This window comes from Glycine max, chromosome 12, assembly GCF_000004515.6.
Source record: "Glycine max cultivar Williams 82 chromosome 12, Glycine_max_v4.0, whole genome shotgun sequence".
In the NCBI taxonomy this organism is placed as follows: Eukaryota; Viridiplantae; Streptophyta; class Magnoliopsida; order Fabales; family Fabaceae; genus Glycine; species Glycine max.
The window spans coordinates 34,395,255-34,410,782 of record NC_038248.2 but is presented as its reverse complement, the minus strand read 5'-3'; the positions used below and the strand labels follow the sequence as shown (position 1 = coordinate 34,410,782).

Here is a 15,528-nt window from a genome sequence, read left to right as displayed (position 1 = left end):
CATTTTGATAGGCATGATAATATAGCAAATTACATATCAAAGTCGACAAATAATTTCCTTTTATCTATATATATTTTTTGTCTATGTAAAACAATTTATAATGATCATTATATATTGTGGGACGGAGGGAGAATATTATTTTTTAGAATACGCGCGTCAATTAAATAGATTTTTTTTCTCATGGTACAGAGCATATCCATTTCTCTTTTTCAATTTTATTTACTTTAAAATAAATATGAATAGTAAAATTGATAAAATTATACGATATCAAAAGATTTTTTTGTAAGCAACAACAGTCTGCCAACATTAATAAAGGCAAATGTTACCAAACAAATATTAATTAACTTAAATTATTATTGTACATATTAATTTATTCATCCAAATATTTGTTTTGATTAATTTATAATAGTTTTAAAATTATCATTTCTAAAAGCTATTTAAACAAATATATAGTTTAATGATAAAAGAAAAACAAATATATAGTTTGGTTTCTATTCAATCCATGATATGTTGATATCACTTCTTTTTCCCTCTACAGGTTAGGCGAGGGAACCCAAGATATTTTGAAATTGAACGTCTTTTGCTCAAATTTATAATTATCCTATCTAAATCTACTTATTTTCAACATTTTATTTACTTTGAAGTAATTACAAATGAATAATATCCTTCCAGGACCAATTATACCTACAATAAGTCAATTACCATAACAATAATAGTTGTGCAACAAACACAAAAAATGGTTTCTAAAGTGAGAATACATCGCAATTCGCATTTCGCAAGGCTTACTGAAAGAGCTCACTCCCTAGAGTCACGGCACCAATCTCCTCGTTGAATTGAGAATACACTGGAGCAATTTCTCTTTGAATCTGCTCCAACTCTTGCACAATTTGCGCCATTGATGGTCTTCTACTAGTCACATCCACACATAGCAATGCCAATTTCATCATTCGTCTAGCACCATGCTTTTCTTGCTCTCCCAGCGTTATGTCAACAAAGTTGTCCAAGTCAACGCTATTTTTTGCCTTCAAATTATTAATTAAAGTTTGGATAAGTAAACTTAAAGTGGAAAAATCCAGCATCCATCAAGTTTGGAAGCACGTATAAATATAATTTGATATACCTTAAACACTATGTTTTCATCTGGGTTTGACAAGCTTTTGCGGTGTGCTTCACAACCACTAATCAACTCTAGTAAGAAGACCCCGAAACTGTGTACATCACTCTTCTCCGAATAGTTTTGTGGAAAGCTCAACCTAAGTGGGAAATGAAAAAGTCCATTATTTAATTTGAAATCAACATGCAAAGTCAAAATGATTTGGATTCCATAAAAGAGTAAATTGTAGCATACTCTGGGTCTAGAAAGCAGTCTACATGTGAAGATGAGCCAGCATTATCAACTTGTGTTTGCAATTTGCAGAATCCATAAACAGCAACCTTGGCCGTGTAATTTTCATCTAACAGAACATTGCTAGTTCTAAAATTTGTGTGAACCAAAGGAGGGACCAAACTATGAAGATGTTCCACACCTGTTGCAAAGTAGAGACTGAATTGACTGTTTTGAATTCTAATAGAAAAAATACAACAAAAAGCAAAAATCATAGCCAAGATAAAGATAAGTTTACCTTTGGACGCGCCTAAAGCAATAGATATCCTTCGCCACAAGTCTAACCTTCCAATAGGTAAACCTTCACTGTCTGCACATTTGCATAACCACATGCATTAAGCATTAAAGATATATAAAGCAAGGTGAAACAAATGTCACATGAACATAGAGGGGAAGAGTACCATATAAGTGACTCCCTACATTGCCGTTAGGGAGATATTCATATACAAGTAATTGTTGATAGCTATCTTCGTAATAGCCTATGAGCTTCACAAGATGGGTGTGGTGAATATGAGCTATCTGATTCACCTGCCATTCAATTAAAATACTTAGTAAAAGCTTTCTAAACCTTCATATGTGGCAATATTGGAGCGATGGATGCTAGTTTTCAATTTTTCATACATATATTATGACATTCAAAGAGACACTTCATTACATATTTTATTACCTCAAGGACGAAATCCTGTGTCAGAGCAAATAGACGCCTTTTTATAGCCACAATGGATCCATCTTGAAGCAAGCCCTTGTATACAAAACCAAATCCACCTTCACTAATAATATTACTATGACTGAAATTTCGTGTAGCTTGTTCTAGTTCCAAAATTGTTAACTGTCTTGTGTTCAGCGTATAATGTGGAGGGAAAGCATTAACATTCTGAGTGTTGTTGACTCTTCCCATCTCAACTGTCAAAAAATAATGACATGGTAATTATGACAAAATGAATCAGAACTCTGAATAGGTAGTTAATTCTATCTACTGTACTCATATTAAAGTGCTTAAATTCACTTACCAGTGGGAGATGGCATAGAAGAAGCAGCCTCAGATGTTTGCCTCATAAATCTTTTAACACGCATCAAGCAGATACAGACAGTCACCAAAATGACAATGACGACTAAGGCAGCAACAAGAATACCAACTATGGCAGCAGCCCTTGTTCCTCCTGGTTTTCTAACTTGAGTTTCTTGAAGAGGTGTAAGTGTTGGAACGTCGTTATTCCCATCTATCTTTGCTGTTATTCCACCTGTTTCTCAAGTAGAGAGCTTTCCTTACAATTCTTATGATTGAACTGGAATTTTTCAAGGAAAACATTTGAAATGAAAAGTGAAATTTTCTAGGCTTAAATACACTTTTGTTCGTTTTTTTTTTTATTTTTAGGTATGAAAATTTTTGGCTTTGATTCCATAAAGTGTTCTCTATTAGACCAAGTTAGTGTTTCTGACAGTTTTTTCACCAAAAAATTAATTTTAATTGATGTGGCAAATGCTCAAATGATCAGACATCTCCTACAATTAGTCAAGTGTTATCAAGTTGATCAAATTAGTGGATAAATTAACTGAAGAATCAATTTTGTCTGACACAAACACTTCAGAAGACCAAAATGAATTTTTTAAAACTCAACAAACTAAACTAAAATCAAAGAATAAGATAAGGGGGAAAATGTGTTTTAGCCAATTTTTTATTATGGAGTCAGAAGAGGAAACAAGTGTTTAGAGCATCTTCATATAAGTTTCTTAAATGAATTTCTTAGCATATATAAGGTTATTTTTTGTGGTCTTAGAGTATCATGTCATTCTTAAGATGTTTATACACAATTTTGTTTCAATAATAAGAAATTTTAAAAAACTCACATTTTTATATTTTTTATATTTTTTTAATTATAGTTGTGTCTATTGATAGAAAAAAAAATCATTTTTAAATGTTAAGGACCAGTTTCTTATATAAAGAACTATTGTTATTCCAAAGAAACTGACTATGCCGTGTAAACTCTCTCTAAAGGTGGGGTTTCTTAAAGAAATAATTTTTTCTCTTAAGAAACCCAACAAGCACCAAACAACTCTCATTGAAGATGCTCTTAATATCCCAAACCTTAAGTTAAAAAAATATATAAACAAGTAAACATAACAGAGTACTCCTACATTATTTTATCTTTTTATCCAAGTTTGGACATAATGATCAATGTCCTCAGCAACTAAATTCTAGAGTGAACCTCAATGTTTTACTCAGTTCTGACAATCAATCACTACACACAAATTCAGAGAGACGGAGAGAAGGAGCTTACAGAGACTTTGAGAAAAAAGCACCTGGATCTTTTAGTTTATAGCAGTCAAGACAAGGCCATTGCATTTGACATGGATATTTCACAATGCTGCATCCTAATTGTTGTGGACCTCCAATAGAACCCTTGAAAGTGAACAAAGCCTCAGCTGCACTTAATAAATGCATATTCAGTTCTGGTAACTAGCGAAATCATTGGGTCTCCCACATTCTATGTGTACTTCCATGAGAAAATGAGAACATAGTTTAAAATTTATTATTTAAGTGGTCCAATTAACTGCACTCTACCCAAGTCAAAATCTAAACCATGTCAATTACATTCAAAGCATGCTAATGGAAATACCAAGCCAGCAGCACTTGGAACTCAATAAATTAAACACAAAGATCATGGAAAATTCGCTCACTTTTGACTGAAGTTCCCAAAACCTTATTATAAAGAGAACTTGTTCTTGAATATGATATAAGGAAGAAAAAAAATAACAAAAGCTTACCGTATAATTTGTAGGTTGATTTGTTGGGGTATAAAAGTTGAATCAGTATGAGTAGGGGCAGCCTTAGCCCCCATAGCAATCGCATTGTAAACTTGCATCACCCTACATATGAACTCCTTATGAATTTTCAGTTTCAGTTTCTTCTTGTTTTATTTAAAAGCAAAGGCATCAAACTCGCCTCTGAAACGTCCCTGATCCACCCCTACATTGTTTCAAAAGACATACATTAAATATTAAGAAAAAACTCATTCTTATAAGCTCTTCAAGAGACATAGTAAAGTATATATGCACATAAGACATGTTCAAGGGGCGAAAATAAATGTGAAACATGAGTAAGTATCAGTCAAATTTCACAGAGAAATTAGCACACAATAATGGAGACACCTCAAAGTTACAATGGAAGTGTATTTGTTAACAAGAAATAGCACAAGGGACAATGCTCATGAGTGAGCAATGAAACATACCAAGAAATGTAATGAAGTGCCATAATGGGAAATGGATTAGACACAGTACACTGATTTATATAGCGGTCAAAATAGAGAAAGAATTGAACTCACACTTTGCATGCTTCTAGAGTAAGTTACATATTTACCAAGGAGATGTGGAAGTAGTAAGAGAAGTAAATTGTGAAAGTGATTGGAAAAAGAAGGTTAGTGTAAGACTAAGACTCTAGTCTCTAGCATTAGCTTCCAGAAAATCCAAACAGTGGTCTTGGTTGACTATAAGTATACTATCCAGCTAAGAAAAGCTGCAAAACGCTTTAAACAGGTTGTCTTCATTGAAATGGACAGATGGAATTGCTGGTTTCATTTTGAACATTGTTAAACCCACTAGTTTCACCAGCAGGGAAATGGAGTTTCCAAATCCCAAAATATTCCCAAGGAATCTCAAAACCTGGACTAAGAGCCAAGTGTTTTTCCAAGCACTGATGAAAGAAAGAAAATATATTCAATTACTCAAACCCATTACCTGTATTTCCTAGCTCATCCTCGATTACCTGCAAAGAACTGAAAATAGATTCACTGATTCAGCAAAGAGTTATTATTTTTATGAAAGCAAAATCAGGATTCTATTTTTTTTTCATATAACAGCATTGTTGGTCCGGCAAAGTGCAATGAGAGCAGAACAATGTTGCAAGCGTGGACCATGGTAAAAGATTAAAGTGATGATTCTCAGAATGGTAAACTACAAAAGCCAAAAACATTGATCTTTGTCAGCAAAAGCTCATGGAATTTTAGATCTCTAGAAAGAGCTGAGGCTAAAGCAAGTACAGTACAACTAGAAAGTGGCAAATTGTGATGATAATTCAGGTTGGGTCTATAACTGATTTGAGAGATATAATCCCAAGAAAAAAGAATAAAAACTCACCATTTACAGGACTCATTGCATAATAGAAACAGTAACAGGAGACAAACAAACAGAGAGAGAGAGAGAATCTGTGTACATCAATACAGTACATGCTCTTCTAGTGTTGCAGAAGACCTAATAGCTGTTTCTTTATTTTATTTTTTTTAATTTTGTCCATAGTATCTTTTTATTTTCGGTTTACAATGTAAAATGCTTATTTCTAACAAAATTCTGTAGCTCCCACAGAAGAGCTCATTGGCTACTTTGCTTACGCATTAGCATTGGAGGAAAAGAGTTTCCACTTCCTAGATAGCAGCCACTACAAATGGTGCTGACAATCCCATTCACAGATGGTTCTTTCAGCCAAATCATTATATCCATCGTGAGTTGTGACTAGTTGAGAATGAGATCTTTGAATTTCAACCTTTTTTCACGGTCCTTGGGAAGTACCCTCTAACTAATAATAGACCTTATGAAGTTGTAGCTTAAATAGTTAAAATGGGTAATAAGTTATAAAAAAATTAGGTATATACTCTCATCTAATCATAATTTATCACATGCATGATAAATTTAGTGATTTTTATAATAACTACTACTTAAAAGTCATCCAAATTATAATTTTTAATTAGTTGTCGGTGTAAATTTACAACATTGTAAAACTTCATAAAAACTATGTTCTTTCTTATAGAATAACCAACAATGATTAAAATAAAACGCATAGCTATCTTTGTCCAACAGAAAGAAATACAAAGGCTTTTAAGAACTAATGAGATTGATGATTACACATGCTCTTTTTTTTTCTTTGTTGCATTGATATTGGTTATTAAGTATTTAAGTTGAGAATGAAAGTGTGGTGAGTCCAATTACATGGGAATACGTGTGCATGCTGAGAAGTTTGTTATAATAAAATGATGTGTCACTGTGTAAGTGTAAAAGGGTAAGAAGAAGTGGTTGAGTTGAAGGGACATTGACACGAGATGGAGAGAAACATCCTTGATCCTAAAAAGAAAGGACCATGGGACTTTTGGATTCAATGGAGTGGTCTGTTGCACCATGCTGACTGAAGGTGTTTGTGGGGACCGTAAATAAAATGTTTCAGCAGAAGAGAAGAGAAAGATTACATGAGAAGAAGGGTTTGCAGTGGTCGATTGGCCATTAGCTGGGAAGTCACATGCTGGGAAAAAAAAAAATGACCTTGATGGTGAAAAAGATTACTCTGGTTTGTAAATTTATGTCATTTAGCTAGCTATATGGAACGTTTTTTTTTATCTAAGACTACAATTATCTGAATTATGTTTGAGTCCAAAATAAGATTAAGGTTCAGTTTAAATAAATTATCTCCAAAGATTTACAGAAAAGTAATTAAAATTAATTTATACTTTAGTATATGATGAAATTAAATGAGAGTTTGTAAAAAATTGAGGTGATTAAACTATTTTAAACTTAAAACATTGATTCATTTGATTTTCTTTATCTATGAGTGCTTATAAAAGAATTATTAGAACTAATTCTAACTCTCTGTCTCAACTAAACTTTTTACATGTGAACATATGAATTTGTATCTTCTCAGTAATTTTTTGTTCACGTCACCCTTACTGTCTAAAACATAAAGTAGATTTTTTTAAAGCAAAGTAAATATATTCTACCTTAAAAAAGTATATCTATTAGTTTCATTTTAAATACTTCCTTTGGTCCATTAAGTGTCGTTTACTCGTTTAAGTACAAAATACAAAATTAAGAAACACAAAACTAAACTTCAGTTGTAGATTTTTCAATGAATAAACCCTTTATTCTTTTGGGATACAATGGCAGGTTTCAATATAATTATATGTGATTCAGATTTAATTACAAATCTCAATTATACTAAACTTTCAATAAACATACACTAAAATACCATGACATAGGTTTCTTCTAACCCAAACTCAGATGCTCAAATACGTTTTAGGTGTTTACTGAATCGACAATACAGTGTGAAATTTCGCAGAATCAATTTACTTATTTAAATTATAAAAAAAAAACAGAAATAAAAAAGATGGGCTGAAAATTTATAGAACACGTGTTTGGGCTGAACTCGAGAGAATAGGGGTGTTGCTAGGTGCACCAGGCATATTGCTTGTGCACCCAGCATAAAAAAAAAATTCTAAAAATGCCCTTAAGTGTTTTCTGCTTCCTTTTAAGTTAATTTTTTTACGGTAGCGCACTCATTCGTTTATTTTCTAATTTCTCAATTTCTTCTAGTTTTTCATTGTCATGAGAGGTGCATTGTACCACTTCAGTCGAGGTGAAAGTGTTACAGAGGTACGTCAATGGTGGTTGTCGTTGGTTTGGTTGTTAACGGATGTACTTCGGAGGTATGTTGGCATTCTTTGTTTTTTTTTCTTCGTAAAATACGGATTAAAGAATCTGTAAGTTATATAAAGCTTATGGATTGATTAATCATGTTTTAATCTGGAAGTTTTATATAACTTACAGATTGGTTAATCCGTATGAGTTATACGGATTATGTAATTCGTATAACTCATACAGATTAACCGATCCGTATGAGTTATATGAATTTTTTAATTTTTTTAACTAAAAGAAATATTAAATTTTTGAATTTTTTAAGATTATAAAAATGTTAATATGATTGTTAAAAAAATTAATGTGTATAAAAAAATTATTTATTTATTTGAAATGTAATTCGTATTATTATTTTAAATATTTTTAAATAAGTGTAGATTGATAATTAATTTGTAATTATTTATTTTTATATTTTGGAAATGTTATTAATTGTAAAATAATTTACACTTGTAATTTATGTATAATTTATTTGAGTTGTTGTAGTCTAAAATTGATTTTTTTTCTGGTTATAATTTTATGAATTAGAATTAAGTTGAATAATATAATTTATTTTACTACATATGGTTCGGTTATAATTTTTTATGTATTATATGATTATCAATTGTAAATAAAAAAAGTTGATGTTATTGATTTTTAATATATAGGATTATCAATTTTAATGTTTTATAATATTATATGCAGTAAAAAATTACGTAAGGTTTTGTGTAATAGTATATGTATGGTGCGGTTAGGGGTTGTATGTTTGTGATGTTAAAATTTTTGAATGTCTTGTTAAAATGGATGAAGGTCAATTGATGTATGACAGTATAATGTCTAAAGAAATTGATATGAATGAACAAGATGGAGACGAAGCTGGTGTGAATGAAGAACATGTTGATTGTTCTGATGTGTTTAATATTTATCAGGTATTAATGTGATTTATTATTATTAAAGTAATAAAATGAATGTCCCTTGAAGACTAAAATTGTATGAATTGCATTGTAAGTGTTGGCTACCCGAGATGTTCTGCATTGGGCTCAATCTGTTACTTATGAAATTGGATTTGTGGCGGTGATTATGAGGTCAGACACAAACAGTGGTATGAGAGGAAGGACTTAATTGGATTTGTCTTAATTGGTTGTGAAAGAAGTGATCAGTACAAGTCTAAGAAGAAATATTTTGTAAGAAGAGATACTGATACTAGGAAATGTGAGTGTCCCTTTAAGCTTGTGGGAAATGAGTGGTTGGAAGCCAATAATGGTTAGTGAAGTTAATGTGTGAGAGTCACAATCATAGAATGATAATCATTAGTTGGACATTCATACGCCGGTCAATTGACTAAGGATGAAAAGACAAATTATTGCTGATATAAAAAATAAAAAATAGCTATTTCAAAAGACAAATAGAATTAATATATTTGCAATTAAAAAAACAACTATTTAAAAACATAATTCAAAATGATATATTTTTATTTAAAAAATAAACAATAACTATTTAAAAAAATAAAATTAATATATTTACAATTAAAAAACAATTACTATTTATAAACATAATTTAAAATAATCTATTTTTATTAAAAACAACAAGTATTTACAAAAAAACAAAATAATATATTCATATTTAATAAAAAATAATTATTTAAAAACAAAAATAATATATTTATAAATAAAAAAACATCTACTATTAAAAAAATTATTTTATTAATAAATAAAATAAAGATACGGATTACGTAATTCGTATAAGTTATACAGATTTATATAACTCATACGGATTAACAACTTCATATGTGTTATACAGATTCCAAACAGCAGCCATTAAAGAGAAGAAGAAAGCTTACCTCGACACCGAAAATGGCACGGCGGTGGTGGAGACGTCCTCAAAGGCGGCAATGGAAGCAGCGGACGGCAGCGGCACGACACAAATCAAAAAAGATAAAGGAAGAAGACGAGAACATGTGACTTTTGTGTTATTAACACGACACTCTAACCAACTGAGCTAATAGACCAATTATGTTATAAAATAATTAATGTCATTATATATAACACTAAAATTTCTAATGTATATTTAATGCACATGTAAATTTACATAATAAATTTATTAGATAAAAATTAATTGTTACAAAATTTATTATGTAAATTTACATGTGCATTAAATATACATTGAAAATTTTAGTGTTATATATAGCAACATTAATTATTTTATAACATAATTAGTCAATTAACTTAGTTGATTAGAGCATTGTGCTAATAACACGAAAGTCACATAATTTTATGAAAGGACAAAACTAGAATTTCCATTGTTATGCTGCGTGTACCAGCAATTTGCATGGTGCCAAAAGAAAAACTCCAACACGCGTCGTGCGGTTTTCTTTTTCCCATCCCCACCAAACTTGTGGGCTGCCATTGAAAGACGTTTGCTCCATGAGTGTTGCTGGGTGCACCCAGCATTATTGCTGGTGCACCTAGCATTCTAACAAAATGGCAAAATTGCCCATGCTTGTTTTTCCTCTTACGGATCAAGGTGATCTGTACGTTGATTCGTAAGAGGAAAAACAATAATTTATTAATTATACATTTAAAGATATTTATTTTATAATATAATTTATACAAATATTTATTTTCATTTCTAATAATTAATATTGATTTATTAATTTTTTATTTTTAAAGATCCCCTTTTGTTTTTTGTGCTTCAGACTTGTGTTCTTCGTCTTAGTTTTTAGTTGTTGAGGTATAAACATTGGTAGATATTTGGAATTGTTTATTCTTTGCTGCCAGTGCTTCCCACTCTTATCGTTGGTAATGTCGTTGTTACATTAATTAATTTGTTATATATAGTAATCTATTTTTTTAGTTGAGATTCTTGTAATTGAAAACGATTATGCAATACATGAATTCAAACAGTACATTAGCTTCAACATAGTTGAACGAAATTAAATTTGCATCAAATACTACAACTAACTCATGCTAATTTTGCGACAAGGACAACTCGTCTTCCATTTGCGGTACAGGTTTACTGAAAACAGCTAAAATTTCTATTGGCCCAATCTTTTTCCAGTAGTTAGACTCAATGAGCACCTTCATCACGTCCTCGTTGGTTTTGAGTTCAATTATTTCAAATTTTATAACTTTTTCTGAATACTCATGGTGACTTGGTTTCCGAAAAAACAATCGCCTTACCATTTGTGTTTCATCAACACCATAAGGGGGAATCCCACGAGGCGCAACTTGCTTGATCAAATCCTTCAATTCATCCATGGTACATCCGGTGGGAATGTCAAAGTTTTTGGGATTTTTTCCTGTGAACGAGTAACCAACAAACTCATTTTGACGTGACATGTTCCATTTCCCATTGTAATATAGCAGGGCATCATGAGTAGGGGTCATAGTAGTTTCAAGTAAGTTTAAAATACCATTTGGGGTTCTAGCAATGCTACATAATAACTCAATCGGACCAACAAACGAAAATTCATGATTACACAATAACATTATGTTAACATCAGCATCATCTTTCAGTTGCATACATTGAAACCGAAATTGATTACCTGCATACGTGAAAGGCTGCCGGTAGTAAATTTCATCCAAAAATTGTTTGTCGATTAGCTTAAGGGTATTGTGTATTCTGGTTTTTAATGTTTGAAAATCACACCCCTTAGGTACTCGAATGAGAATTGGAGTGGAAGCTTGGAAGGAAACACCACTGTCGTTGTGAACAATGGATCCATTTGGAAAAATAAAACCTAATGTGGAGTTCTCAACTGTCTGACTGCTTGTCTCTCCCAAGAATGCCATAGTTTTTTGTAAGACTTGGGTTGATACTGAAACTTGTGTTTTCTTACAAGGTTAGGTTGTGCCATACATATAGATGAGTTTTAATATCAATGTTGCATTTTTTAAAGATTGAAAATACGCATGCACATGCTTTCTGTATGTGTTGTCAACTACACGAATGACATGACATGCTTTAGCTTGGATCAGATCTGCATGTGTAGTCATGTTGTGCAGGGTCCTTTCACGTGCTTTATGTTAATGCAGACAACAATTTATCATACACGGTTTTCCACAATGTGTAGTCAACTCAGACAACGATATATCATACATGCTTTTTTAGAATTAAGTAATAATTTTGTTGTGGACATAACAAATAAATTACATGTTCAAAACGATCAGCCATTTATAAATTACATGTTCAATCATCATTTATGTCAACATAGTCTCTCTTGAACATCACGAAGCTCTTGTAATGTTGCATTTTGCTAATATATGGATTTGGCCACGACTTCGCCTGCGGATGACAATTGCTAGACCATAACAATGATACAGGCGGTAAGGGACAACATTCTTTTAAATAAACATGTTGTGTATGCGAAAAAAATGTTAACTCAATCCTACAAAACTCATTGCATAATCATATAAAAAAAACACTTCATATCTACAATGTACCTCAACAAAATGATTGTTATACACATGACCGATACAAATTATACGATGCAATGAAGAATTTGCCAGCAGTTGACTTCTAAGGGGAAAGAATGTCATGATTTGTTGTTTAGATAAGGATACAATGATTACGTTATACCTTGATGCAATGACATGTCCCATGTCCGTTATATCCATCCACTTATCCGTTGTCACCTAAATAAAACAAATATACACGTCAAACTTAATTTCAAACTAAAGTCTTAAAAATCAAATACATAAATTACATACCTTGGTTAACCAATCAACAAGTAGTGACATCCTTAATTCCTCAAATCTCTTTGTGCCACCAAAGAGCTTGATATAGTCTTCTGAGAATTTGGCAAGTTCTTTAAGCAGATGGTTGCAGACCACCGACCAAGAGTCTTGACCCATACCTAATAAACCGGCAACCGACCGATATCCACAGTTAGCATCAGCTTTGACATCAACAATCTTAGCAATGAAGTCGTGCATAAATGGCTGAAACTGGTCCAACATGGGCATCATCGTTCTTCGATTCGGTTGCTCAGAGGATGATGCAGTACGCCTCACCGACGAATTGCTATTTTGTTGTGATTCAAAGGCATCTACATACTCCCAGTAAGATGGATCGCGCTTTGTTGACCTTGGGTTCCTGCTTGTAGTTTTCTTCGGTGCCCCCTCTGTGTTAACCTTTGCTGGAGGAGGACACATCGAATTCTGATTAGGGTGTGCAATTTCCCAAAGTTTACTTCTTAGAGTAAACATGCCACAAACATCAAGTTCTTCGATTTTTTGGTATATTGTTTCCATTACGTCCTTGATGCCCACCTCGGGCTCAGATAACCCTTGGTCTGAAAAACTGAGCCTCCTCCAGAACATATGGATTGAATCCAGTGGGATGCAACCACCAACATATTTGGATAGCTCACAAGCACAAGGAAGACCAAGCCACGCAACCACAACTTGAGGGATTCTTGTCAGCATAGTCAACACGCTCTAATTCAGCAACAATCTGATTTAAAGCATACCTTGAAACCATTCCAAGCAGCCTCCTGTATAAGGTTTTTTGGAACACATGTCCAACGACATGTGTACTTGTTTCAAATGATGCTTTAATCTGTGTATGCTGCAACGTAATCATGTTGTTCATGGCATCCCACACACTGCATAAGTCTCCAATGCTATTTTGTAACAGTCTTTTTAAAGACGAGTGAGCAGATTCAACCCTACATTTCAAATACACAAATAAAAATAAACATATACAATAATACAATTCCATAAATTTTTCAACGTTAATAGAAATAGTTGAACAGTTTCATACCTGTTTGTTGTTGTGTTTCCTAAATGCATCACCTTATTAGTCCAGGCGGAAACAAATTTTTCCTTGTGTGGTATTATCCATGTTTCCTTGACATAGTCAACAAACATTGGCCAAGGTGCGCAAGCTATTTCGAACTTCTTCAGGCATTCATCAAACTGCTATTCTGAAGGACAATCAGTCAAAGATCCCCAGCAATCCATGAGATAATCCCAAGCATTTTTTTGCGCAATTAGTGATTTACATTTGGCCTTCACATTCTTGTTTATGTGAAAGTTGCACAACAAATTTGTGCATTCAGGGAATACATCTTTCACTGCATTCATCAATGTTGGTCTCTGTCAGTGACAATAACTCTAGGGAGGGCATCACGCTTTAAAAAAAGGCCTCGAAAGCGTTGTAAAGTCCATACCAAATTATTAACGCGTTCACCCTCCACATATGCAAAACCGGCATAGAATGTCATCCCAGTCGGTGTCACCCCAACAAAATCGAGCAATGGGAGTCTATACCGGTTTGTTTAGTAGGTGTTGTCTATCAAAAACACCAAATTGCATGAGTTGACTAACTTCACTGAATCAGGGTGACACCAAAAGATATCATGAACCACGTCTTCATCCTTTATTCTGTGCCAATAAATATATTGATCACGTTCAAGAAGCTTCATCAGATGTTGCATTTCAAGATCGCTTCCTCTTATGGAAGAATGGAATGCACTTCTTGCATTGTATATCTGTTTAATGGTCGTACAACTATTGACATTGTATTCCTTCAGAGTTAGCAGAATGTTTCTTGGCTTCACCATGGACTTCGTCATATAAGCAATAAGTGTTTTTTCAGCTTTAGTCAATCGCCCTGCATATGGATGTCCAACTAATGACTTGGCCAATTCATGATTATGCACTCCACAAATCAACTTCACCATCCAGCCTTCTCCTCCAACCACTGGCTTGCAACGAAGCTTGAAGGGACACCCACATTTCCTAGTCTCAGTATCTCTTCTGATAAATTCTTTTTTCCTACACTTATACTCGTCACTCCTTTCACAGCCAATTAACACAAACGTAGTCCTTCCTCTACTACCTGTGTTTGTGTTCGACCTTAAAATCATCGCCACAAATCCATTTTCATGAGCCACGGATCGAGCCCACCGCAAAACATCCTCTCGGCACTCAAACACCTACAAAATCCACATAATTTAAGTTTTCTACTAGTATTCATTTTATTAAATATGTGACAAACATTAACATTATAACCTGAGAAGTCTTGAACGCATCCGAACAATCAACATGTGGTTCATTCGCACCACATGATTCTGCATTTTCATAATCCATATCCGCTCGTTTAGACATTATTTCATACATCCACTCATCTTCGTCCATATAACCAAATCAAACAAAAAATGGTCATACAAAAAAATTAGTAATTTAAAAGAAAAAAGGAAAATAAATTCAAAAACAACAAATACCAAAAATAATACACTTACGGATCAACTTGATCCGGAAGCTTCTTAATACTCTTCCGGATCAAGTTGATCCGTAAGAGACTTTCGGATAAGCTTACGGATCAACTTGATCCGGAACTCATCCGTACGTCCGCGACAGTCAAACCACCATCTGCGTACCTCGTTTGCCGCCACCGACCACCGCAACGTTCGACGCCGGTACCTTCACCGCTGCACTCAACGCTGCTACCCCCAAGAACCAGAGGCAATGCGGCACGAAAAAGAGAAAACGAGAAGCACAACTTTCTGAAAATGGAGGTAATTCGTATAACTCATACAGATTAACCAATCCGTATGAGTTATATGGATTTTTTAATTTTTTTAACTAAAAGAAATATTAAATTTTTGAATTTTTTAAGATTATAAAAATGTTAATATGATTGTTAAAAAAATTAATGTGTATAAAAAAATTATTTATTTATTTGAAATGTAATTCATAATATTATTTTAA

At 32.9% G+C, this 15,528-nt stretch overlaps 1 protein-coding gene across 2 annotated transcripts; it reads right to left on the bottom strand.

The window, feature by feature from the left end:
* Positions 1-531: 531 nt before the first annotated feature.
* On the bottom strand, positions 532-5,860 carry LOC100780443 (probable serine/threonine-protein kinase PBL28). Of its 2 annotated transcripts, XM_006592631.4 has the most exons (11): positions 5,519-5,860; positions 5,120-5,157; positions 4,151-4,352; positions 3,686-3,808; positions 2,395-2,625; positions 2,052-2,287; positions 1,786-1,912; positions 1,623-1,694; positions 1,349-1,526; positions 1,121-1,253; positions 532-1,022 (listed from the first exon to the last, which is right to left on the bottom strand). In XM_006592631.4, the coding sequence occupies exons 3-11, from the start codon at positions 4,233-4,235 to the stop codon at positions 783-785; spliced, it is 1,425 nt and encodes a 474-aa protein (XP_006592694.1). In that variant the 5' UTR covers positions 4,236-4,352; positions 5,120-5,157; positions 5,519-5,860; the 3' UTR covers positions 532-782. The 2 variants fall into 2 exon arrangements, with proteins under 2 accessions (XP_006592694.1, XP_040863108.1); XM_041007174.1 differs by having other exon boundaries at positions 5,120-5,860.
* Positions 5,861-15,528: the final 9,668 nt, after the last annotated feature.

Excerpts from the sequence above, each read along its gene's own strand:
- LOC100780443 (XM_041007174.1), bottom strand. The coding sequence starts at position 4,235 with ATGCGATTGCTATGGGGGCTAAGGCTGCCCCTACTCATACTGATTCAA. Across the intron at positions 1,913-2,051 it reads CACAGGATTTCGTCCTTGAG|GTGAATCAGATAGCTCATAT; the intron begins GTAATAAAATAT and ends ATTGAATGGCAG. Across the intron at positions 1,527-1,622 it reads TGCTTTAGGCGCGTCCAAAG|GTGTGGAACATCTTCATAGT; the intron begins GTAAACTTATCT and ends ACTTTGCAACAG.